We start from the raw sequence: 26086 nt of genomic DNA, 5'->3' as shown, positions 1-26086 counted from the left end.
GGCATTCTCTATGACAAGAGAGTGCCACAAAAGCTAAAAGGCAAGTTTACAGGATGGCGGTTCGACCCGCAATGTTGTATGGCGCCGAGTGTTAGCCGACTAAAAGACAACATGTTCAACAGTTAGGTGTGGCATATATGCGTATGTTGAGATGAATGTGTGGCCACACGAGGAAGGATCGAGTCCGGAATGATGATATATGAGATAGGGGTAGCACTAATTGAAGAGAAGCTTGTCCAACATTGTCTGAGATGGTTTGGGCATATTCAGCGCATGCCTCCAGAAGCTTCAGTGCATAGCAGACGGCTAAAGCGTGCGGAGAATGTCAAGTAAGGGCGGGGTAGACCGAATTTGACATGGGAGGAGTCCGTTAAGAGAGACCTGAAGATTGGAGTATCTTGCTATCCATGTGCGAGCCATGAGTTGTTGCGAGATCTTATGGGTTTCATCTCTAGCCTATCCCAATTTGTTTGGGACTAAAGACTTTGTTGTTATTGTTGTTGTTTGTTGTTGTTGTTAGTTGGGCCAGACTAATCACACTACTGGGGTGACCAGGCCTGGCATACATTTTTTTACGAGGACACCAAGCAAACAAGTACCAGACAGATCACAGGCACCGTCCAGACAAGGTGTAACAGTGTGGACACGAACAAAACACATTCTTAGCCTCAGTTTTGCCCATACTTCACAAAAGTTCCAACTTCGCCATTGAGTGCAGTTGCGCGGTCGACGGCAGCAGGCGGTTAGGCTGGTGGTATCTCAGCAGTTTGAGGCAGAAGATGAACAGTGGAGAGAGGGGCGGAGGTAGACGAAGGGATCTCGCCGTTGGTTTTGCATCGGATGGCTGAAGATGAATCGACTAAGCCTTGTTCGTCTTCAGTCCATTGGTCTCAAACCAGTCGCGCAACAGAATTATTACTCCCGAAAGACAGGTCAGAGTTTATGTTTTCTGCACTGGAACACGAAATCACTCTAGACGTTTACGATGTCCAGACACGTAAACCACATTTACATATCACAGCCCCAAACGGTCCAACGTTCCAACCCCATCCCCATCCCCGCCTCGGGCGCGCGCGAAGCTCCGCCGCCGCCGCCGCCGCCGCTGCAGGATGTCGCTCTGCTGCTGCAGCGCGGGGAGCCGTCGCCTCCTCCTCTCGCGCCTCCTCCTCGGCCAGGGCCGCCAGGCCCGGCGCCCCCTCCTCCACCTTCGCACCACCGCGACCGCCGCCGCCTCGTCCTCCGCCACATCTCTCTCGACGCAGCAGCAGCGCCAGGTCTCCCTCTACGTGGAAGCCCTCCTCGACTGGAACCAGGTCGCTCTCTAAACCTCAGCCACCGGCTCCCACCCTAAACCCCAGTTGCTTACATGTTCTCTTCGCTGTTCAGAGGATGAACCTGACCGCCGTCACCGACGAGTCCGAGGTCATGACGCGCCACGTGGTTGACTCGCTCGCCGTGCTTCCTCCACTCGAGCGCGCATACACCTCCCGCGGCGGCGACATTTCTGGCATCAGCCTTGTCGATGTCGGCTCTGGTGCGGGGCTCCCCGGGCTGATCCTTGCTGTTGCGCGGCCAAGTAATCAATCATCTCTGTTCAACGATTAGTGTTTCATGAAATCACTGAAAACACTATGTGCTTTTTTTTACCTTTCCTGTTGCAATTTGAATTAATATTTTCTGTTTCAGGCTGGAAGTTTACGCTGTTGGAGTCGATGCGGAAGCGGTGCACGTTCTTGGAGCACGCAGTTGAGGTCATGGAGCTGTCAAATGTGGATGTGGTGTGTGACCGAGCTGAGGTAAGCTGTCTTTGAGCAGCTAAGATAATGCAATGCATTCTGATAATCTGATTGATTGAATTTCTCGTGTATTTGATTGGATTTGCGACAATCTGGTTTTCTTATTTTAGAAGAGTTGGAATTGTTAGATCCTCTGGATCGAGTAGGTTAGATGTTCCGCGGTAGTTTAGAAGATGTTCCGACACTGAGAGTTGACAACTACACTGAGTGGAGGAAGAAAGTAGACCTGGCATTTGTCTGTGCTGAGGTGGACTGGGTTGTGGATGAACCATAGCCGGTCAGACCTATAGAGCCAGTCAGAGAGGCCACCGACGATGATGTTGCGTGGGAGAAAAAGAAAAAGGATCATGTTCCAGTGGAGATGTTATATTCCATTAAAAACCAAAAGTGGGTCAATGCAAACAAAAAGTGCATAGCATTTATAAAGAATACAATTGAGAATGCCATTGTGGGCTCAATTGCAGAGTGCACTTCCGTAGGGGAGTTGCTTACAAAGATAACCAGTTCACTGGTTCTTCAAAAACATACGCCACCCAGTTGATAAAGCAACTAGTGACAGAGAACTACAATGGCGGTGGTCATGGAATAAGAGAGCACATTCTCAGGATGAGCAACATGGCAACAAAGCTCAAGCCCATGGATGCGGATCTGGAGATCAAACCAGCGCTCCTGGTCCACCTGGTCATGGCTTCACTGCCAAAGGAGTTTGAAACCTTTGTTGTAAACTACAATATGTCACCTGGAACATGGGACATTGAAAAGACAATAGCAATGTGTGACCAAGAAGAGGACATACTCAAAGCCTCACATGGTGGTTCACTCAACTATGTGAAGGATAACAAGAAAAAGAATTACAATCAAAATAGCAAAGTTTCTCCTTCTAAGCCACATGGAAAAACTCAACATCAGCATAAGTCTTTTCCAGTGAACAAAGACACATGTCTCCATTGTAATAAGACTTGGCACTATAAGAAAGATTGCCCTGATTGGCTGAAGTCCATAATGGCAAAGAGAGGTAACAATATTGTTTCCTTTGAAAATGAATCCTTGTATACACAGTTTTCGGAATCTACTTGGTGGATTGACTCAGGAGCAACTGTCCATGTTGCAAATTCGTTACAGGGATTCCATTCGACGCGGACTACGCAAAGAAGCGAAAGACGCATTGAAGTGGCAAACGGAGTTGAAGCAGAAGTTGCAGCTGTCGGCGACATCTCCCTGGAGTTAGCTGATGGATTCAAGCTTCAGCTTAAAGATGTTCTATATGTTCCATCATGTCATAGAAACTTGATTAGTGTTTCATGTTTGGACAAAGATAATTATGAATGTTATTTTGGACATGGCAATTGTGTCATGTGGTTTAATAATGCTTACGTGGGTGATGCTTTATTACACGATGAGCTTTATTTATTATCACTACGTGGAAAAGTGCATTCTGTGTGTAATGGGAATGAGCATGTCGCATCGAATAAAGAACAAAAGAAAAGAAAGAGAACTCACGACTCATCGAAATTATGACACTGTCGCTTGGGCCATATTTCCAAGGGGAGAATAGAAAGATTAGTCAAAAGTGAAATTCTTCCTCCGCTAGAGTTCTCAGACTTAGAACAATGCATAGATTGCATTAAGGAAAGTATGTAAAACAAATTAAAAAGGTGCAAACCGTAGCACAACAACACTAGAAATCATTCACACTGACATTTTCGGACCATTTTCGGTGAAAAGTGTGGATGGATATGATTCGTTCATAACATTTACAGATGATTACTCTCGCTATGACCACTCGCAAGTAGGACGTCATCCATATGCACAGGATTAGAATGAATTTCCTATTCTATAAATTTGCATGACCATAGTACTCTCCCCCACGGTCGGATCTTACTATCTTTATTCTTTTATCATGCTGATTTTCAACTTCAGCTTTGAATATCTTAAATTTATCCAACACTTCAGATCTTTCTTTGATTGGATAAATATAACCATAGCGAGAGTAATCATCTGTGAATGTTATGAACGAGTCATATCCATCCACACTTTTCACCGGAAATGGTCCACAAATGTCAGTGTGAATGATTTCTAGTGTTGTTGTGCTACCGTTTGCACCCTTTTTAATTTGTTTTACATACTTTCCTTTAATGCAATCTATGCATTGTTCTAAGTCTGAGAACTCTAGCTGAGGAAGAATTTCACTTTTGACTAATCTTTCTATTCTCCCCTTGGAAATATGGCCCAAGCGATAGTGCCATAATTTCGATGAGTCGTGAGTTCTCTTTCTTTTCTTTTGTTCTTTATTCGATGCGACATGCTCATTCCCATTACACACAGAATGCACTTTTCCACGTAGTGATAATAAATAAAGCTCATCGTGTAGTAAAGCATCAACCACGTAAGCATTATTAAACCACATGACACAATTGCCATGTCCAAAATAACATTCATAATTATCTTTGTCCAAACATGAAACACTAATCAAGTTTCTATGACATGATGGAACATATAAAACATCTCTAAGCTGAAGCTTGAATCCATCAGCTAACTCCAGGGAGATGTCGCCGACAACTACAACTTCTGTTTCAACTCCGTTTGCCACTTCAATGCGTCTTTGCGTAGTCCGCGTCGAATGGAATCCCTGTAACGAATTTGCAACACGAACAGTTGCTCCTGATTCAATCCACCAAGTAGATTTCAAAAACTGTGTATACAAGGATTCATTTACAAAGGAAACAATGTTGTTACCTCTCTTTGCCATTATGGTCTTCAGGGCAATCTTTCTTATAGTGCCCAGTCTTCTTACAATGGAGACATGTGTCTTTGTCCACTGAGATGCTGATGTTGAGTTTTTCCATGTGGCTTAGAAGGAGAACCTTTGCTATTTTGATTGTAATTCGTTTTCTTGTTATCCTTCACATAGTGCCCAGTCTTTAGGGCAATCTTTCTTATAGTGCCCAGTCTTCTTACAATGGAGACATGTGTCTTTGTCCACTGAGATGCTGATGTTGAGTTTTTCCATGTGGCTTAGAAGGAGAACCTTTGCTATTTTGATTGTAATTCGTTTTCTTGTTATCCTTCACATAGTGCCCAGTCTTTAGGGCAATCTTTCTTATAGTGCCCAGTCTTCTTACAATGGAGACATGTGTCTTTGTCCACTGAGATGCTGATGTTGAGTTTTTCCATGTGGCTTAGAAGGAGAACCTTTGCTATTTTGATTGTAATTCGTTTTCTTGTTATCCTTCACATAGTGCCCAGTCTTTAGGGCAATCTTTCTTATAGTGCCCAGTCTTCTTACAATGGAGACATGTGTCTTTGTCCACTGAGATGCTGATGTTGAGTTTTTCCATGTGGCTTAGAAGGAGAACCTTTGCTATTTTGATTGTAATTCGTTTTCTTGTTATCCTTCACATAGTGCCCAGTCTTTAGGGCAATCTTTCTTATAGTGCCCAGTCTTCTTACAATGGAGACATGTGTCTTTGTCCACTGAGATGCTGATGTTGAGTTTTTCCATGTGGCTTAGAAGGAGAACCTTTGCTATTTTGATTGTAATTCGTTTTCTTGTTATCCTTCACATAGTTGAGTGAACCACCATGTGAGGCTTTGAGTCTGTCCTCTTCTTGGACACACATTGCTATTGTCTTTTCAATGTCCCATGTCCAGGTGACATATTGTAGTTTACAACAAAGGTTTCAAACTCCTTTGATAGTGAAGCCATGACCAGGTGGACCAGGAGTGCTGGTTGGATCTACAGATCCGCATCCATGGGCTTGAGCATTGCTGCCATGTTGCTCATCCTGAGGATGTACTCTCTTATTCCATGACCACCGCCAGTGTAGTTCTCTGTCACCAGTTGCTTTATCAACTAAGTGGCATATGTCTTTGAAGAACCAGTGAACTGACTCTTTATCTTTGTAAGCAACTCCCCTACGGAAGTGCACTCTGCAATTGAGCCCACGATGGCGTTCTTAATTGTATTCTTTATAAATGCCATGCACTTTTTGTTTGCATTGACCCACTTTTGGTTTTCAATGGAATATAACATCTCCACTGGAACATGATCCTTTTTTCTTTTTCTTCCACGCATCATCATCATCAGTGGCCTCTCTGACTGGCTGTAGGTCTGACCGGCTGTGATTCATCCACAACCCAGTCCACCTCAGCACAGACAAATGCCATGTCTACTTTCTTCCTCCACTCAGTGTAGTTGTCACCTCTGAGTGTCGGAACATCTTTTAGGCAACTTTTAGAATGAATTTCCTATTCTATAACTTTGCATGAATACAATTGTCCTCTCATTTTCTTTAACCCAAAATAACATCTGATTCTTTTAACTTGAAATGCCACTGTCTAGAGACTTGCTCTAGTCCATAAAAGACTTCTTGAAGCAGTATCCCTTGTGTTCTTTACTTTCATCTGATGTAACTCAGATCATGATGTGCCACTAACACTCATTGTAATCTATTCATTCTCTTTGCACAAAATCTTTCGATTTAAGTCGCGCTTTACACCTTTACATATTTCCTTTGGAGTCACATTGGCCTTGTAGACCCTTTACAGCCTACTGTTTTGGCTCCGTTGGAAAATACTTATGAGTCCCAAACATCGTTGGGATTCACCAATTTTATTTGATCTCACATAGTCTCTCATCATTTAGACAAAAAACATACTTCTCAAAACTTGATCGAGCGCTTTAAATGAGGTGGGATCAACCTCCATTTGAATTTCACTAACATAGACTTTATAGTAATCATAAGTATCTGGTTTTCTTATTCCTTGAGACCATCTGTGTCTCAGGTACTGGCACTTCTTTCATATGGGGTTGTTGTTGCTCTGTCATTGCCAAGAGGCAAATTAATTCTAGTCTTTCATTTCCAAGAGGCAATAGGTTTTACAGGGACCTGTTTCATAAGATGCATGTTTACTCATTCATCCTTTATAGAGCTAACAACAGGTGTTGTATAGGTCATACAACATGCTCCCCCAGATACAATCTATTCAAGTCTTAGGTATTTTCATACCATGTTCCCCAGATTACTCCATCTTCACTAAAATTGGCGTATCTTTAAACTTTATTATTTGGGTTTATTCTGTTAAAACTTTTTTCTTTATGGCACTTTAAGCACCGTCTTAGTATTCCTTAGTCTGCTTTCGGAATTGTAAAAGATCCAGGAATACATCTATTTCTTTTCTTTAGGGGTATTATTATGACCGTCGTACTCCCTCTGATGATCACATTCTTCATTAATGGATCACTTTAGATGCATAATGTGCATCACATTATCTAAAGTATAGAGGAGTTTCAGCATTCTTAATTTATCTCATATTTCTTTCCCCCCCTCGAAATATGGCAAGAACTTTTCTGCCACAATTTTGAAAAACCATTCATGACTCTTGTGGATTGAGGAAACTTCTATTATCTACTTCATTTATCTGATTACTTTATACAAAATGAAGTTATCTGTTAACTGGTATGGGAGTACTTTTTCCTCATTTCATTTCAGAAACTCAACAGAGTTCTTTATCATTAGTACTTTTGCAAGTCACACTTGCATATCATTCTTATCTTTAGCTTCGTCTGTAACTTTTATTATCTTTGGATTTATTGAGTGCTTAATGACCGTTACACATAAGGTGTACGGTCGATACAAGGAAAGTATAATAGCTACTCCATACTTTTCTTCCAGAGTGGGACACATTAAAAGCACATGAGTCATCATATCTTTCTCCTGTCATACAGGATAAGTCCTTTGCCATAATTTCTCCCGCCATACAGGATTTTTGACATAATATTATGTCAACTTTACCCCGTTACGCAGGTATTTTTCCAGACTTTTCCTGCCATGCGGGTTTTGTCATAATCATCTTTTCCCGCCATGCGGGTAATTCCCTGTAAGGGACATAAATGCCAGAATTGGCTCTTTTGACTGCATATTCAATCATCAAATTTAGGAATAAATCTGAATGCTCTTTGACACACATGCTTGATACGACGTTGGTCAAATTAAACACGCATGTTGCTTGTTTCATCTCAAATCATGTTCTCTGAAAAATCTTCTTCATAGAGAGTACATGAAAGACATTCGTCAACCAAGACTCTCAATGATCTATCTCTTTTCATTTGAAGCCATTCTTTAGAGAGAACATACTCCCTCATGTTATGACCTTTCTTGGTCATCTTTCGGGTCACAAGTACCCAGCCATTCGCTTTCACGAATGAAAGCATGGAAAACTTTTAGTCTCAGAAAAATTAGCCAATAATCAACAATAATGAGCATAAAAATATCCCCATGTTGGTCTGGTTAAAAAATATGCACATTAAACTTTCAAAACTTTCTTCTATATATTCTAAATCATCGTTGTGGTAGAATTAGAATAAAACAACATCCTTCTACATTAATTCCATATCACCGTTGGGCGGAAATGGAAATAATGCATATAACTCATAAACAATGTGATGATAGTATTTCTATTAAACAACTTTGCTAAGAAATAAGGTGGAAATAGAAATAATGCATATAACTCATAAACAATGTGATGATAGTATTTCTATTAAACAACTTTGCTAAGAAATAATCATCATCATCAACTTTATTGCAGCGGGAACAAGAAATATACATTTCTCTAGCTCAAGAGCATTTCTTGATCTTTATTTGTTCTCTGAAAATTGTTCACTTTGATACTGAATTTATCAGAGATTTAAGCTTTGAACATAAGACCCATAGAACTATAGCACTGTTATCATCAACGTTGGTTAGAAAATAACAACGCCATATTTTAATTTTAAAACAAATATCTTTCTTTTGTCATAGCGGAAGCTATCTGAATCTGATTTCACCCACAGGGGAAAAACATTGCTAAGAACAGTTCTTCCAATTAAATTTTCCCGTTGGTTCCAATTTAATTGGAGGATAAAACTTTTACTTTGCAGCGAAAAAACATGAATAAAAAATTCATGAACTTTTTACTTTTCAGAAGTATTTCTTTTACTTTTTTGTTTTCTGAACAAAAAATTTCTTTGAATAATTTGAATAGAAAAAGAAAACTGTGCAACAACGCTTCCCGGCCCAAAAGGCCCAGCGGCCTGGTCTGACGTCTGGCCTTGGCCTAGCACGCCAGCTGCAGCCTGACCCTTCTCTCTTTCGGCCCACTGGCCCAGTGCGGGGATTAGGGTTTGCATCTAGGCCGTTCGTTTGCATCGGATGGTCCTGCGATCTTTTTGCTAGATCAAAACTCAGAGAGAGCAACCCCCCCCCCCCCCCCCCCCCCGACAAAAACCCTAGCCACATTCGCCCTTTCCCCTCGCGCGCCCCCGCTCTCTTTCTTGCTCTGCGGTGGCGGCCCCTGTCTAGGTTGCCGGGCCACCGGGCCGTGCCCGGTCGCCGGCGACGGCGACGAGCGCCACCGCGCCGCACTGGCCTCTTCTCTTTCTTACGGTAAACTACCGTGAATCATCTGACCTACCCGATCCAGAGGATCTAACAATGGTTTCAGAGCCTGTTTTGGGTAGATTTTTTCGAGTAGAAAGAAAGCGTAGCAAAGAAATCACAGAAGAATTTCCCATCACAAAGAACCCTAGACAGGGCAAAGAAAAGCACCGGAGCAGAGCCTTGGGCTCGCCGGCAAAGAGCGCCGCCGCAACGGCCGCGTCGTTCCTCTCGATTCCGACTCGCATCGGCATGCCGAGGTTTCGGGAAGGACTCTACCCCGACCGGGGCAAAGGGCACCGCCGCCAAACCGTTCGACGGCGACGCGCTCACCGCAAGGCGAATGCACAGCCGGCAAAGGGGATGGCAACGGCGCCACCGTCGTCGCCTCCAAGCGAAGCAGAGGAGGAGCGGGCGTGTAGGGGAGTAGAGGGCTCGGCCACGCCTCTCTCTCGCCCTCTCTATCAGGAGGAGGAGGATGAAAGGAGGGGGGAAGGGGCAAAAGGAAACGCAGGCTCGCGCGGCGCGGCTCGACGCCGTCGCCGGCGTGGCCCCAACCCGCCGCATCAGGAAAGCCGCTGCGCCTCTCTGCTCTCTCTCTCTCGTTCTCTGTTGCAGGAGAAGGGAGAAACTGAGGGAGCTCCTTGTCTCGAGGAGCTCCCGGTGCCGGTGGTGAACGGAAGGGAGCTCGGCGTAGAGGTCGACGGTGAAGTGGCTGGTGGCGCTTCCCATCCCTTCAGCGCCGCCCTCTCGATCGAACTAGGGTTAGGAGTGGGGAACAGTGCCGGCGGCGAACCTCGCACCTTGTGACGTGGTCCCCACCTCCTCTACATGGCACTGCGCGACAGGGGCCCACCAGCCTTGCTTGGGCTGGACGCCCCCGATCAAGGCGTGGGTCAAGGGTCCAATGGGTGGGAAGAGATAAATCTAACAGGAATTGTATGCTTAGTGTATGCCTAGTTGCTAATTTACCAAATAAATCACAACATGGAAATTTCTCAATTGAAGACATTTTTATGATCTTCAAGGTGCAAGAGATTTGTTCCTGAACACATTTGAAGCATCATCGTAAAATTACCTATGATTTCCCAACCTAGTGAATGTCATCACTGTTATATTTTGACTATTTTGCTTATGTTCACTTATAGGACAGAGTGCTGGCCAAAGTCATGATTTCAGAGAGTCATTTGATGTAGCAGCTGCAAGAGCTGTCGCAGAACTTAAAATTTTAGGTATTTAATCATGTAACATGTTTTTGGGGGTTTACTAGACAATATATATCAATTAATCCTAGTTTTCTCCTTTGCAGCTGAGTACTGCCTCCCATTGGTTCGTGTTGGTGGTTTATTTATAGCTGCTAAAGGGCACGATCCTCATGTAAGTCTTTGCTATTGGAGTATTGTGCATTCCGCTAAATTCACCAACATACTTTCTGCAACTAACATTTCTTCAATTTCTTATGTTTTCTGGCAGGAAGAAATAAGAAGTGCAAAAGCTGCAGTTGGTAAATTGGGTGCCTCCATGCTAGATTTGTGCAATGGTAAACTATCTTCTTTAGCTCTGAAGAATTTATTTTATGGATTAGCTTTGAAGATTTTGATAGGTTAGTACACAGTTTTCTAAATATTATTGTCAGTTTACATGGTATTCAGTCAGTATCTTTCTGAAAATAGAAAAAAAAAGAGGGTTGGTAACAAATAGTTCTCATTTTACATGTCAAGGTATATTTTTTCTTTTCATTTTTACTTGTTGGCACATGGTACTATTTCTCTTCATGGTATTCAGTTAGTAACTCTCTTCAAAAGAGCTAGTAGCTGGATCTTTATTTTTCTACTTGCTACCATCCCCTTATGACCTTGCTAAAGCTTTTCTGAAATATATCATTTGTTATTTTATCAGCTTAGCAATTTGCATGTTTTTGATTTCTCGCGCGCTCCTGCAATAAACTGTGGAATGCGGTCCATGCTTATCAACAGACACACTTATTGATTTGTTCTGCGGTATCCTTGTGTACTTATGTGTAGATGCAATGTTTGACCTGTTTTTTTTTGCGGGATAATGTTTGACCTGTTCCCTTAACTAATTCATGACCATGTACGATGTCCATGATAATAGAAAAAAGTAGATGCAACTTTTGCCAACTGATGACTACGTGCTATATCCATGTTGATCAAACAGTAACACAATTTCGAGCTGATCCCTTTACTAATTCCTGAGAACGGGATAAGCATAGAAGGATAAAACTCCCGATATCTTAAGCCTCTCTTCGTTTGCAGTCGAATCGATGGGACCTCATGGTCAACGAACGGCAGTTCTGTACCTCAAGGAACGCACTACTCCAAAAAAGTACCCTCGGCAGCCAGGTAATCATCCTTAGCCGCCTTTAGGAAAGGCACATCGTTCGATAAGTTTATTATGATTCTTCAGAGCTCAAGCATGCATTTCATGTCATCCAGGTACCCCTTCTAAGACACCATTATGAGAAGCATGCTGACTTTATATGGTAGACACACAATGATCAAAAGATGATCCGTGGATGCTCTCCCTCCAAATGGACACCCAGTGGGAGACGACGATTGTTCTCAAAGCATGAAAGGATTAATCTACCACCCTGACAGCAGGTATTTGTTGTCTGCAAGGAAACTGGTGCTTCACTCCATGTATCTGTAACAAAAAGTCGCAGATGTTCCATTAGAGAATACTACGTACATGATGCTGCCCTGTTTATGGTATTCTCGTCGGCATTTCTTATGTAGAACAGATACAGAATGTCGGACGGGGAAATGTATAATACTGCAAGATTGAGCTAAAGTCTTCAACTGCTACAACTCGACTTAGAAATAAGTTGTCCTTGTCACACTTGAATGACTCTTCCCGTTGGTTTCTTGCTACGCAGTTAAACACGGTTGAGAGAAACTATTTTTCTGATCTGACAAGCAAAACGGACATTATCATATCCTCGCTTTTCAACACGTACACATGGCCACATATCACTTTCTGAAAACATCCTTCCACCAGCTTGCCAAGGCCAGCATTAGACTATTCCAACCGAGGAGAGGGAAACTTCTCCCCTCCTACCTTCCCACAGAGCAGATGCAGAGTCCAGACTGCTGACGACCATTACAACATGCAACAATCACGGGACTCATTCCAACTGCACATTCATAACGGCAAGTTATACTATTATCCACAGTACGCAATAATTTGTATGCTGCTACTAGAAGGAAAGATCCAAATCCAAGCGTGTTGGCCGGCTCCGGGCGGCTGCTTCCTTCCCCCTGCCCTACCCGCCGGCTGACCGAGTAGTCCTCCATTGGATTCGTCAAGCTTTATAACCCGAGCCGGTTTTGTTCCCTAGCCTCATTCATCCACCCATCTCGCCGAGAGCTACAATGGCCGCCACCATCAGAAGAAGCGTCTCCCCCCTCCTCGCTCTGCTCGCCGCCGCGGCCACGGTGCTCGCCGTGTTGATGTCTGCGCCCGTGTCCGCCCGGAGCTTGCCGGAGGGCCTCCCGGACATCAAGCCGCTGCTGTCCAACCCGTGGTCGGCGTTCCAGAACCTCTCCGGCTGCCAGTTCGGGGACCAGCGGCAGGGCCTCGCGAGGCTCAAGGACTACCTCAGCCGCTTCGGCTACCTCCCCGCGCCGCCGGCCAAGTTCAACGACGTGTTCGACGCCGACATGGAGTCGGCCATCCGGACCTACCAGCACAACTTCGGGCTGGAGGCCACGGGCCAGCTGGACGCGGCCACCGTCGCCAAGATGATGTCCCCGCGCTGCGGCGTCGCCGACATCATCAACGGCACCTCCGCCATGGGCAAGACGGTCCACGGCCGGAACCTCTACTCCTACTTCCCGGGGTCGCCCTCGTGGCCGCGCTCCAAGAAGAGCCTCAGGTACGCCATCACGGCGGCCACCGAGACGACCATCGATCGGGCCACGCTGAGCAAGGTCTTCGCGAGCGCCTTCGCGCGCTGGTCGGCGGCCACCACGCTCAACTTCACGGAGACGGCGTCGGCGTCCGACGCCGACATCACCATCGGGTTCCACTCGGGCGACCACGGCGACGGCGAGGCGTTCGACGGGCCGCTGGGCACGCTGGCGCACGCCTTCTCGCCCACCGACGGGCGGTTCCACCTGGACGCGTCGGAGGCGTGGGTGGCCGGCGGCGACGTGTCGCGCGCGGCGCTGGACGCCGCCGTCGACCTGGAGTCGGTGGCGGTGCACGAGATCGGCCACCTGCTGGGGCTCGGCCACTCGTCGGTGGAGGGCGCCATCATGTACCCGACCATCACGTCGCGCACGCAGAAGGTGGAGCTGGCCAAGGACGACGTCGACGGCATCCAGAGCCTCTACGGCGGCAACCCTAACTTCAAGGGCGTCACGCCGCCGGCCACCAGCAGCGAGGAGACCCACAGCGCCGCCCCCAGCGCGCTCTCCAGGCCGTGGAGCGGCCTGGCCGGCGTGGCCGTGGCGGCTGCGCTCGCACTAGCTCTGTCGTGCTAGTTCTTCTTGGGTCGATCGATTCACGACCATTTTTTGGTTTTTACCTTTTTTAACGGGCATTCACTTTGCTCTAGGATTTGTGTTGTTGTATAAACATTAGTAGTCATTGGGTGTGCAAGATAGTGTAGATACGTGATTGTTAGTGCATGTATAGAGCGGATCATATAGGATATCTGTTAAAAAATACACGAAAATGGTGCGCCCATGTGGCCATGTGGTATCATATGAGTTTTGCAGAACGTGCGTTGTTGTTTTTCGCACTAGGAGTTCACTACGAAGCTAGCGGAGCAGGCGAGAACCACATGATTTGTCCCGGGGGTTCCATGTGGCATTTGGACGGCAGTTCTCGCGTCATACGCGTTGTTTGGTAGGTTCACGGCATCGATCCAGACGAGGGGAATAAGTCCACGTGAGACTACGTCTTGACCCGTTTAGAGTCTGATGAGTCTGTCGTGCCACTCATCAGAACCAAAAACACGGGGAAAGAAACAAAAACACGGGAACAGAAAATGTGGTACAAAAATGTCGTCTGGATGATACATGATTTGTAGACCCAAGAAAAACGATGTCTCATTACCTCGTGTTTTGTTTTCTTCAAATTTTCTATGGGATAATTGCCCGTTCCATACAAACCTTGAAGAAATCTGAGATGGCCATCTTTTTTAAAAATGGCACAAAGGATAATTTCTCTATAGAGTAGTCCCTTGGTCTGAAATTCCTGTGTTTTACCCTTCGTCACGGTGCATATCAGTTTCGTTTACTAAATTGGTGCTCTTCCCATGCATGGAATTTGTACCTCCCGCGGCCGGACGACCGGACGAGTTGTGTGAGGCGACGACAGTGACACATCCCCGCACAGCTCGTCGACCGTGCCGGCCTCCAGTCGCCACCCGCCACCCGCCAAGCCCAGCCCAACCCAACCAACCGCCGCTGACTCCCGCGCCGATCCGATCACCCCGCAACACAACCACCAACCAGTCGCTCGCCGCCAGCCCCTCCCGCCCCCAGCTCAGATCCGCCGCCGGCCGAGGCACGCATGCCGGGGCTCCTCGCCTACTCGGGCGCCGGGCTGGGCCTCCTGGCCCTGGCGGCGCTCGAGGCCCTCCAGCCGCGCCTCCGGCCGCTCCCGCTCCTCCCGCGCCGCCTCTCCACGCCGCGGCACCACCGTCACCTCCTCGCCGCGCTGCTCTCCGCGCTCTGCCTCCTCTCGGCGCTGCTCTCCGCGCACCACCTCGCGCTGCCCACGCTCGCCGCCTCCGCGCTCTTCCTGCTCCACTCCCTCGCCCCGTTCGCGTTCGCGCGGCTCGCCGCCCCGCCACCGCCGCCGCTGCTCGACCTCCTCCTCGCCGCGGCCTTCGGGCAGGAGCTGCTGCTCTTCGCGCACCGCCGCCCCTCCACCGCCGCCGGCATCGAGAACCGCTACTTCGACCTCTTCCTCGTCCCCGTCGTCGTCTGCCTCGGCGCCACCCTGCTCGCCGCGCACCGCCCGGGGGCCGCGCCGCCCCGCCTCGCCCGCGCCGCGGGGCTCGCCCTGCAGGGCACCTGGATGCTGCAGATGGGCTTCTCCTTCTTCACCGACGCCATCGCCGCCGGCTGCGCGCTCCACGCGCAGAGCCGGGCGGACTACACCATCAAGTGCCGCACCCACGAGGACTACCACCGCGCGCGCTCCGTCGCCACGCTGCAGTTCAACGGCCACCTCGCGCTGCTCGTGCTCGCCGGGGCGGCCACGTACGCTGCTGTCATCTCCAGAGGGAACGGCAGTCCACCGAGCGGCTACAGGATGCTGGGCAAGGAAGTGCAGATGGAGGGCATGCCATTGACATCTCAGTTCACCCTGGATTCGGATGAGGAGAAGGAAGATGAAGGGATCGCAACCGCAGAGCCACCGGTGGCGAATGGGGTGAACTCACATCGCCAGATCTCCGAGCAGACACCTGATAATCCCAAGTGACGGGGATGGAGTTTGGTGCTTTTGATGTAGAATAGCTCATTGGAGGTGAATATCACAGTGAAACTGAAGAGTGATCCGGCATCATGTTTGTGTGTTTCCACTGCATTTCAGTATGGTACCCTCTTTTCGATACTTGATTGAGATCACCTTAGGTGTGTGTAGGAGCGTGCACAATTTGATTTGCATACATCAAAGTTAGCCTTTGTACAATATTGTAATACCGTCGATTCAGATAGTTTTCTGAGGAATAAAGTTAACTCTTGTTACTGTACTGTGTCTGTATGACCAGTTGATATCTACTACCCTTGAGCTGTGGCATAAGCATGTCAGGTCGTAGTTATTTGAATTTTGGTTTCAGAAGCATTTTGGGTAATTGAGCTGAATAATGCATTGCAGTGTGCATCCTGTTATCTTAAGTAGGTCTTCTGTGGTTCTGTCCTGATGGGTTTTGCCTTCGGAGATTAGTTGGGAAGTAAAACCATCGGGCGTTGGACTGCAAGGTGGAGGGATGTACAAATTGCTAGCCATTTAAAAGTTCAACTGCTATGTCTGTCTGTTTGGTTAATTGTTCCTTTTTTGGTGGTTGACTCAATACAGGAGGAATGCTGGTAATTCAGTTATGCCGAGCAAAGATTTGTGGCAGAACTGCCTGCAATGTTCATAGTTGAGGTGATTACCTTTGCCCTACAGTTGCAAATGATGATAATATTTTTGTCATAGTACATGAAGTTGTCTTTATCATCAATCTAGCATCCATTTCTGGTCGTCTCATCAACCAAACTTTTAAAAACAGCAAAGTGGGCTGCAAACTGGTTTTCTTCTGCTGTTTGGAGTTCTTTTAGTATTCACACTTATCTTCTCACTCCTCATGCTCTTTTACCATGTATGTGATTCCTCGTTTATGAAGTTGTTTTGAGAAATCGTTCAAATATGATTACCTTGAGATATTTTGCTGAAACTTTCGTCGATGTGCTTCATCGCTTGAATCTGGATTTTCAATCCTTGCTATCCATTATTAGAAATCTGGACCAAAACTGAAGTGATTATGCATTTTTGTTATTATCGACAAGGTTGTTAAATGAAGTGATGAACTCTAATCAGTGCTGCATGACATGATCCTCTGGGCATCATTGTTCTTTGCATTCAGCATATGCCTTACAGAAGTAGAGTAGGTTGGAGGCATGATCATATACAAGTACCACATTTTTCTACTTCTGTTCGAATGAACAAACTGTACCCCCCACATTGGACATGCTTTGGGGCTATTCCTGGAAAACTTCAGGTTAATAAATAGACCACCTCAACCACTGTACTAGCTCAGATCCTTTTTCCTTGGTATCAATTAATGTTTTACCTTAAAGGTCCAGTGGGTTACTGCATGGCATTATTTTTGGGTGTTGAGGAAGGGTAACCAAGTTAACATCTCTTGCAGCACATTGGCAATAGCTCTATCCTCAACAGTTGCTTGGTCACATTTTTTGTTCTGAATTAGCCAAGTGAACAGTAGCTGTTCAATATTTAATTTGGCAGAGTTACCCTCGTACTTTCTAAAAAGACAAATATGCTACACATTGCCTCCCAGTATGCCAGCAGTTTCATTTTCTCACATGTAACTCTTTATCTTAAGAAAAAAACCTGACCATAAGAGTACTCCATAGATAAGGTAATTATGAAACATCTGGCCACTTTATTCTTTCTCTTGCCTTGAATTAGCTAGGACCCGTTTGTAAGATATACTTTCTTTTTCTCAATTCATGTAAAGGTTAACTGTTCCATGTGATATTCCTGTGCAATTCCTATAAACAAATCCGCGATTGTCACAGTAATATAATGCCTTGCTATAATGGTAGTGGATGCATCTTCTTTTTCTTTCTTGGCTCCTTCCTCGCCCACTTTCCACAATGTGTGTTCCTCCACCGAAGCCGAGAAACAAGGTCTGATGCTTCATCATCGCCGCCAAGATAGTTCATTCCATAAATTTCAGGGACATCATGATACCAATATTGCTGACCTGCGACAAATAGAAATAAAGGATACCCCAGTTGTACCATGAGTCATGTGGCTTATCTGTTGTTCATTTCCCTAAATTACAGGGACATTATTGTACCATCGCTGTCCTGCGACAAATAGGATTTCAAGTTATAATGTATGTCATGTGGCTTATCTGCTGTGGTCTTTTGCAAGTTGCCTTGCAAAGGTTGTCTGACTCCTACTACAGTTTGATCGTTTAATGTTAAGTGAAATGGAGATAAACCTGCAGAAATGGGGAAAGCCCTTCCTTTTTGCAGTGTGGTGGCACCTTTAGATGTGGAGCTTTCATGGGTACAATTTACTTGTCAAACAGCAAGCTGTATCAACAGTAGCTTCTTTGGAAAATCAGCAGGCTAGAATGCTAGTGTACCTGAATTGAGAGACAACGCTGATCAAAGATTAGTACCCATTCCACTTTTCTTGAGTAGCTTGTTCTCACATGACTAGTTTTTCAAGTGACCTTCTGTTTACTTATTTTTTCAGGAATCAAGCTAGACATGGAGCTGAGCTCGCTTAACAAGCACCATCAACAATACATGATGTAGTCCAGATGCCTGACTAGGGATATGTTTGGTGTTTATAATTCCACACATACAGTCAAGTTTTTCCTCCGACCCTCATATTCAACAACAAGTTTCCCCCACCTGAATATATTAACCAGAGGGGCCCGAAAGCCCCGATGATTACAAGCATCAATCAAGACGCCACCCAAGGGGGGGGGAGGAAGAGCAGACGAGAGGAAACCCTAGTGAAAGCACAAGTGCTCCTGGGTGGTTTTGGTAATTAATGTCAACATATCTCTTGTTGGACTAACACTTTTACCTAGTATGTTTCAGATAAGTTCAACAATGGAGTGGCATGGACTAGAGGATGTGGAACCCCTTCAAGATGCTAAGGACAAAGGATTGGCTCAAGCTTCAAGATCAAGATTCTACATTTTCTATTTTAGTGATCCAAGATCACATTGAGTCTATAGGAAAAGCCAATACTATCAAGAGGGGATGAGGTGTTGCTTAATGGCTTGCTTGCTCAAAGTGCTTAGTGATATGCTCCAAAACCCTCAACTACCTTCCCACATCCACATATGACCTAAACCAAAAGTCAAACTCGGCCCCACCGATTCTATCTATCCGGCACCTCCGAGTTTCAGATGTCATAGCCACTGCCACAAACCCTAGCAAATCGGTTTCACCGATAGGGATCTCGGTCTCACCGAGATGTGATTGTAATCTCTCTGTGTATGTCCATTACCAAAATCGGTCTCACCGAGTTTGAGCAATCGGTACTACCGAGATTACAATGCAAACCCTCTGGTTAGCTTATTACCAAAATCGGTCCCACCGAGTTTGTGTAATCGGTCTCATCGAGTTTGCCTGACCAACTCTCTGGTTAGCTTATTACCAAAATCGGTCCCACCGAGTTTGTGTAATCAGTCACACCGAGATTACGTTATGCCCTAAACCTAACCATATCGGTCCTACCGAGTTGCTTCTCAGTCCCACCGAAAATCCTAACAGTCACTAGGTTTGCTGAATCGGTCCGACCGAGTTTAACCATTCGGTCCCACCGAGTTTGGCAAATTGTGTGTAACGGTTAGGTTTTGTGTGGAGGCTATATATACCCCCCCACCCACTCTTCATTTGTGGAGAGAGCCATCAGAACATACCTACATTTCCAATACACATTTTCTGAGAGAGAACCACCTACACTTGTGTTGAGGTCAAGATATTCCATTCCAACCATATGAACCTTGATCTCTAGCCTTTCCCAAGTTGCTTTCCACTCAAATCTTCTTTCCACCAAATCCAAATCCTGTGACAGAGAGTTGAGTGTTGGGGAGACTATCATTTGAAGCACAAGAGCAAGGGGTTCATCATCAACACACCATTTGTTACTTCTTGGAGAGTGGTGTCTCCTAGATTGGCTAGGTGTCACTTGGGAGCCTCCAACAAGATTGTGGAGTTGAACCAAGGAGTTTGTAAGGGCAAGGAGATCGCCTACTTCGTGAAGATCTACCGCTAGTGAGGCAAGTCCTTCGTGGGCGACGGCCGTGATGGAATAGACAAGGTTGCTTCTTCATGGACCCTTCGTGGGTGGAGCCCTCCGTGGACTCGCGCAACCGTTACCCTCCGTGGGTTGAAGTCTCCATCAACGTGGATGTACGATAGCATCACCTATCGGAACCACGACAAAAACATCCGTGTCTCCAATTGCGTTTGAATACTCCAAACCCTTCTCTTTACATTCTTGCAAGTTGCATGCTTTACTTTCCGCTGCTCATATACTCATTGCATGCTTGCTTGATATGTATTGTGTTTGTTAAACTTGTGCTTAAACTCCACTTAAACTTAAAAATATTAAAAACTGTAACTTTTGGCACTTAGTGTCTAATCACCCCCCCTCTAGACACCTCTTCTCGATCCTTTCAATTGGTATCAGAGCTTTGGTCTCCATTGCCTTGGTTTAAACACCATTGGAGGAAGATGGATGTGTCTACTTTGGGGAGTCTTAGACATAGAGTGCCTATTCTTGATGGAGAGTATTTTCATGAGTGAAAAAATGAAATGCTTGAGATTTTCAATAAATATCATTTGAACAAGTACATTACTAGCCATTGTGCACCTCATGTTGATCCTTTGCACCCTACCCTAGATGAAGATATTGACATGATTCTCAATCTTAGAACTGTTGAGCTCATCATTAGAGGCTTGCCTAGAAACTTGATTAGATGTTTGCCTACTCTCAAGTGTGCCTACACCATATGGAGATTTCTTGAGGAACGATTTCCAGATTATTCCTTGAAAAATTTAGACGAAATTCTCCATAAGTCTATTGCCTTGAGTAAGATGAACTCTAGTGATCCTAGCTTTGGTGATTGTCTATTTGAGCTTACCAATCTCATGCGTGCTAAAGGAAATGTTGGAATCATTAGCGATATCATATCCGAAGCTATTAGAATTCATAAAGGTAACCATTGTGATGATCATTTATCTAATGAATTACCCTCTCTAGGAATTGATCAATCACAAGATGATGTTAAACATGGATACTATGATGAAGATGATGATAGTGACTATGATCTTGATGATGCATGAGGCATTTTGGTCTTATGGCAAATCTTCGCGGCTACATGGCTGGAGGAAAGGAATGGGTCCTTGATAGTGGATGTACTGATCATATGACCGGAGATAAAGATATGTTCCGTGAGCTTGCTGAAAACGATGGCCCTCGAAAATATGCCACTTTTGGTGATAATTCAAAGGGTAAGGTGGTTGGCCTTGGTAAGGTGGCCATCTCACATGATAGCTCCATACAAAATGTCATGCTCGTTGAATCCCTTGGATACAATTTACTTTCAGTTTCTAGACTTGCGGATTTCGGTTTCAATGTCTTATTCACTGAAATAGATTGCCAAGTGTTTCGTATAGACAATCATAAAATGGTCTTTACTGGTATATGTAGAGAAGATCTTTACATTGTTGATTTCACTAAAAAGGCTCAACCTAGAACTTTCTTAATTACCAAATCTTCTAAAGGCTGGTTGTGGCATAGAAGACTAGGTCATGTTGGTATGCGAAATCTTGATAAGCTTATTAAAGGTGATCATATTCTTGGAATAAAAGATGTCATATTTGACAAGGATAGACTTTGTAGTGCTTGTCAAGCAGGGAAACAAGTTGGAGGAAGTCACCGCGCGAAGAACATCATGACCACAAGAAGACCACTAGAGCTACTTCACATGGATATCTTTGGTCCAAATGCCTACAAGAGTCTCGGTGGTAACTCATTTGGTCTAGTCATAATTGATGATTTTTCAAGATTTACGTGGGTGTTCTTTCTTGATGACAAATCGCAGGTCCAAAAGATCTTCAAAAACTTCGCTAGGAAGGCCCAAAATCAGTTTGACGTGAAGATCAAGAAGGTTCGGAGCGACAATGGAACGGAGTTCAAGAACGCAAATGTGGACACCTTTCTTGACAAAGAAGGGATTTCACACGAGTTCTCGGCTACGTACACACCTCAACAAAATGGAGTTGTTGAAAGGAAGAACCAGACTCTTATCGAGATGGCAAGAACGATGCTTGATGAGTACAAAACACCAAAGCACTTTTGGGCGGAAGCGGTTGAGACAGCTTGTCATGCAACAAATCGCTTGTATCTTCACAAGCTACTCAGCAAGACGACATACGAGCTCCTCACCGGTAACAAACCCCAAGTTGGATACTTTCGAGTATTCGGCTCAAAGTGCTACATTCTTGATAAGCATCATCGTTCTAAATTTACTCCTAAATCTCATGAAGGTTTCCTACTTGGTTATGGCTCAAACTCTCACACTTACCGTGTCTACAACAATTTCACCCGAAAGGTTGAAGAGACGGTAGATGTGAAGTTTGATGAATCTAATGGCTCGCAAGTAGAGCAATTGCCAATTGATGTAGGAGACAAAGACCCTTCGGAAGCAATTCAAGACTTGTCCATTGGCAAGATTCGTCCAACGGAAGTGAAGGAGAGTACCTCGTCCGTCCAAGTGGAAGCTTCTACCTCACGACAAGGTGAACCAAGAGTTGATACGAAAGCATCCACAAGTGGGACACGCCAAGATGAAGAAAACGAGGAAGCACACCAAGATGAACATCAACAACCTCCTTCTCCACCACGACAAGAGAACGACAACGTCAACAATGAAGAAGCACAAGATGAAGAGGATGTTCCACCCCGACCCAAGCAAAAGCTTTCACGAGTTCGAGCAAGAATTGCTAAGGATCATCCCGTCGAGCAAATCTACAATGATATCCAAACCGGGAGAATCACTTGCTCTAAAACTCGTTTAGCTAACTTTTGTGAACATTACTCATTCATCTCTAGCATTGAACCTATGAAGGTTGAAGAAGCATTGGAGGATCCGGACTGGATAAACGCTATGCATGAAGAGCTACACAACTTTGAGAGAAATCAAGTGTGGACATTGGTCGAGAAGCCCGACAACAACCACAACATCATTGGTACCAAATGGGTGTTTCGCAACAAGCAAGATGAAGATGGACAAGTGGTTCGCAACAAAGCACATCTCGTCGCCCAAGGCTACACACAAGTTGAAGGTATGATCTATGGTGAGACATATGCTCCCGTTGCTAGACTTGAGTCCATTCGCATCTTACTTGCTTATGCTAATCACCATGATATCACCTTGTACCAAATGGACATTAAAAGTGCTTTTCTAAATGGCAAAATTGAGGAGGAAGTTTATGTTAAGCAACCTCCCGGCTTCGTCAATCCTAAGAAACCTAATCATGTTTACAAACTTCACAAAGCCCTTTATGGTCTTAAACAAGCTCCTAGAGCATGGTATAAATGCTTGACCAAGTTCCTTATTGAAAAAGGCTTTGAAATTGGTAAAATTGATTCTACTCTTTTTACTAAAAGGGTTAATGGAGAACTATTTGTGTGCCAAATTTATGTTGATGATATCATATTTGGTTCAACTAACCCTCATTTTAGTGAGAAGTTTGGAAAGCTAATGTTGGAGAAGTTTGAGATGTCTATGATGAGTGAACTCAAATTCTTTCTCGGTTTTCAAATCAAGCAAACTAAGGAAGGTACCTTTGTCTCTCAAACGAAGTACACCAAGGACTTATTCAAGAAGTTCAATATGCAAGAATGCAAAGGTATGACTACACCCATGCCTACTAGTGGACATCTTGATTTGACCAAAGATGGTGAACCGGTTGATCAAAAGGTTTATCGCTCTATGATTGGTTCATTGTTATATCTATGTGCCTCTCATCCCGATATTATGCTAAGTGTGTGCATGTGTGCACGATATCAAGCTGCTCCTAAAGAGTGTCATCTTAAGGCTGTGAAAAGGATAGTGAGATACCTAATCCATACACCAAATTTTGGCATTTGGTATCCTAAGAGGTCCTCTTTTGATCTTGTTGGCTACTCCGATTCGGACTATGCCGGAGACAAGGTTGATAGAAAATCCACTTCGGGTACTTGTCAATTCCTTGGTAGATCTCTTGTGTCTTGGTCTTCCAAGAAACAAAACTCGGTATCCTTATCCACCGCCGAAGCGGAATACATTACCGCTGGTTCATGTTGTGCTCAATTACTTTGGATGACCCAAACTCTTAAAGATTATGGGATATATGTGAAACATGTTCCATTGCTATGTGACAATGAAAGTTCTATTAAGATTGCTCACAATCCCGTGCAACATTCTCGAACTAAGCATATTGAAGTTCGTCATCATTTCATTTGAGATCATGTTGCAAAAGGGGACATTAACCTTAAGCATATTCGCACCGATAAGCAATTGGCAGATATATTCACTAAACCACTTGATGAGAAAGTGTTTTGCAGGTTGAGAGGTGAATTGAACATCATTGATGCTTCAAACTTGGAGTAGGAACTCCATTTGATACATGCGGGGCATGGGCCTATGACTAATCCTTGATATTTCTCTTATGATGCTATTCATATGTCTTGAATATATTTGTACCTTACATGTTATCTAACCCGTGTAGGTACTAGGTTGAATCTAAATCTATGAGATTGCAACTCACTCACATCTTGAGCAATCTCTACATCACCAAGTCTCTACACAATGGTGGTTGAAGACAAGGAAGCACGAAACCATTCAAACATATCCTTTGGCAAATTCTATGTTGAGTCTCATGATTGTCATTTTGGATACACAAGTGCTCTTCCTTGCAAAGCTAACCCATGTAGGTAGATGACTCAAACTCCAAGTGGTGCTCCCAACCCTTGATGAACTACATCAACCTTGAGCAACCCGCACAAGTCCAACTACATGAGCAAGATCAAAACCACCACCCAAGGTATGTTATTCCATCTTAGAGAAGCTTTACTCCAAGTCATGAGTCAAAGCAACTCGACAAGATGTGAATACATCAAAAGGCTTAAACGAAAAATGGTAACCCCATTTTGAGCTTAAACGATGAGTATGACCTATGATCAAGTGCTCTCACTTGACTCCTAAGTCAATATACTCTAACATAGGTGACTTTGTCGCCGACCATCTCTAGATGAAGTTCTCGTGTGTCTCTCTGTGCTTTTGTCTCTTGCATATTTGTTTCCCCTTTCAAAAAAAACTTCATCTAGAACTTTTAGTTTCTTTTCTTTCCTTTTTGTTCTGCATTTTCTGCATTCAATTCATTGCAAATCTTTCAGTAAATTCCTTGCATATCCTTGTGAGATCTTACTTGTCTAGTGAGCTGAGGTGACAAGTGGTTTCACTCTAATGAACTCGGTCACACCGGTTTGTTCTCTTCGGCCCAACCGAAATCTTTCGGTGCAACCGAAGCACACAACTCGGAGTCATCGATTCCACCACAGGAAAACCAACTTGCCACTTATTCCTGATTTCTGTTTGCTCCAGCTCCACTCAATGATTCTTGTCCTCTACCAATATCATATTAGACATGCTGCTTTGCTCTGTGACTCGAGGACCAACCCATTTGTATCACATGTCCAGAAGAGTCCTTGGAAATTGATGTCAAAGGGGGAGAGAGAGATCACATCAAAGCTTAATCCTTCCTATAGGGGGAGAAAGAGAGAATACTCAGGGGGAGAGAGTTTCTCAACTAGGAGAAAGTAATATCATCAAAGACCTCAGATGCTTGATGTTCAAGAGGAGAGATGTCACATGTCTTTAAGAGGGGAAAGACATGTTTGGTTGCTTGCTTTAGCTCAAGCTCTGTTGTTTCTTTTTTGTTGCTCTGATTTTCTGTTTCCTATCTTCTCCCAATATCCCATGCAGATTCAGGGGGAGCAAGACATCTAAGGGAAGGAAATCTCTGATTTTATTGCATATCTTTACCTTTGGGGACATGTCTATATCCAATGTGGTACTTAGTACTCACTCTACATGTCATCCCAGTCTTGGTTCTCTTGTGGTTTCTCTTATTTGCTCTAGTTAGTAGGTGTATCTGTGTTATTTAACCTTGTTTGCGCAGGTTCATCCCATCCTAAGCCAACTCAAGACCACAAGGTAAGTATATGCATCACAGTCATGTGAATGAGAAGTTCTTGCTGATGTACATACTGTTTGCAAGAAGGACTCATGAGCATGAAGGTACATTTCTCACGTTCACATCATTTGCTCTGATGCATATAGCCAAGATACATGTAACACATTGCTTACTCTGTCATGATTACACATTCACATGCTCCTATATTCAATATTCACATGATTGCATACATGTAGGGGGAGCCTATGCATGTTACATGTCTTTCCAAAGCTTTACTTGCTATTCTCTATATCTTTATCTAAAGCTTTGATGTATGTTGTCATCAATTACCAAAAAGGGGGAGATTGAAAGCACAAGTGCTCCCTGGGTGGTTTTGGTAATTAATGTCAAC

The 26086-nt window shown here is 44.7% G+C and overlaps 3 protein-coding genes across 4 annotated transcripts; all 3 read left to right on the top strand.

Moving 5' to 3' along the window:
- The first annotated feature begins 1013 nt into the window (after nt 1-1013).
- Nucleotides 1014-12095, top strand: LOC125522040 (ribosomal RNA small subunit methyltransferase G). 2 transcript variants are annotated; one of them, XM_048687108.1, is made up of 8 exons: nt 1019-1313; nt 1387-1576; nt 1687-1796; nt 10365-10443; nt 10521-10588; nt 10685-10751; nt 11488-11574; nt 11668-12095. In XM_048687108.1, the coding sequence occupies exons 1-8, from the start codon at nt 1110-1112 to the stop codon at nt 11691-11693; spliced, it is 831 nt and encodes a 276-aa protein (XP_048543065.1). In that variant the 5' UTR covers nt 1019-1109; the 3' UTR covers nt 11694-12095. The 2 variants fall into 2 exon arrangements, with proteins under 2 accessions (XP_048543064.1, XP_048543065.1); XM_048687107.1 differs by lacking the exons at nt 10365-10443; nt 10521-10588; nt 10685-10751; nt 11488-11574; nt 11668-12095 and adding an exon at nt 2919-4760 and having other exon boundaries at nt 1014-1313.
- A 310-nt stretch (nt 12096-12405) lies between these two features.
- LOC125522038 (metalloendoproteinase 2-MMP-like) lies at nt 12406-13939 on the top strand. The gene has a single exon (XM_048687105.1). It carries the CDS (start codon nt 12604-12606, stop codon nt 13714-13716), a length of 1113 nt encoding a protein of 370 aa, XP_048543062.1. The 5' UTR covers nt 12406-12603; the 3' UTR covers nt 13717-13939.
- A 587-nt stretch (nt 13940-14526) lies between these two features.
- Nucleotides 14527-15936, top strand: LOC125522039. Its single transcript, XM_048687106.1, has one exon. It carries the CDS (start codon nt 14753-14755, stop codon nt 15668-15670), a length of 918 nt encoding a protein of 305 aa, XP_048543063.1. The 5' UTR covers nt 14527-14752; the 3' UTR covers nt 15671-15936.
- Nucleotides 15937-26086: the final 10150 nt, after the last annotated feature.

The sequence above is a fragment of the Triticum urartu genome, chromosome 7 (genome assembly GCF_003073215.2).
Source record: "Triticum urartu cultivar G1812 chromosome 7, Tu2.1, whole genome shotgun sequence".
Lineage (NCBI taxonomy): Eukaryota > Viridiplantae > Streptophyta > Magnoliopsida > Poales > Poaceae > Triticum > Triticum urartu.
This window is presented reverse-complemented; position numbering and strand designations above follow the sequence as displayed.

What these genes read in the sequence shown, in the direction of transcription:
- LOC125522038 (XM_048687105.1), top strand. Translation starts at nt 12,604, where the DNA reads ATGGCCGCCACCATCAGAAGAAGCGTCTCCCCCCTCCTCGCTCTGCTC.
- LOC125522040 (XM_048687107.1), top strand. Translation starts at nt 1,110, where the DNA reads ATGTCGCTCTGCTGCTGCAGCGCGGGGAGCCGTCGCCTCCTCCTCTCG. An exon ending in CCCTCCTCGACTGGAACCAG is followed by an intron (nt 1,314 to 1,386) that starts GTCGCTCTCTAA and finishes TTCGCTGTTCAG; the next exon opens with AGGATGAACCTGACCGCCGT. An exon ending in CCTTGCTGTTGCGCGGCCAA is followed by an intron (nt 1,577 to 1,686) that starts GTAATCAATCAT and finishes TTTCTGTTTCAG; the next exon opens with GCTGGAAGTTTACGCTGTTG.
- LOC125522039 (XM_048687106.1), top strand. Translation starts at nt 14,753, where the DNA reads ATGCCGGGGCTCCTCGCCTACTCGGGCGCCGGGCTGGGCCTCCTGGCC.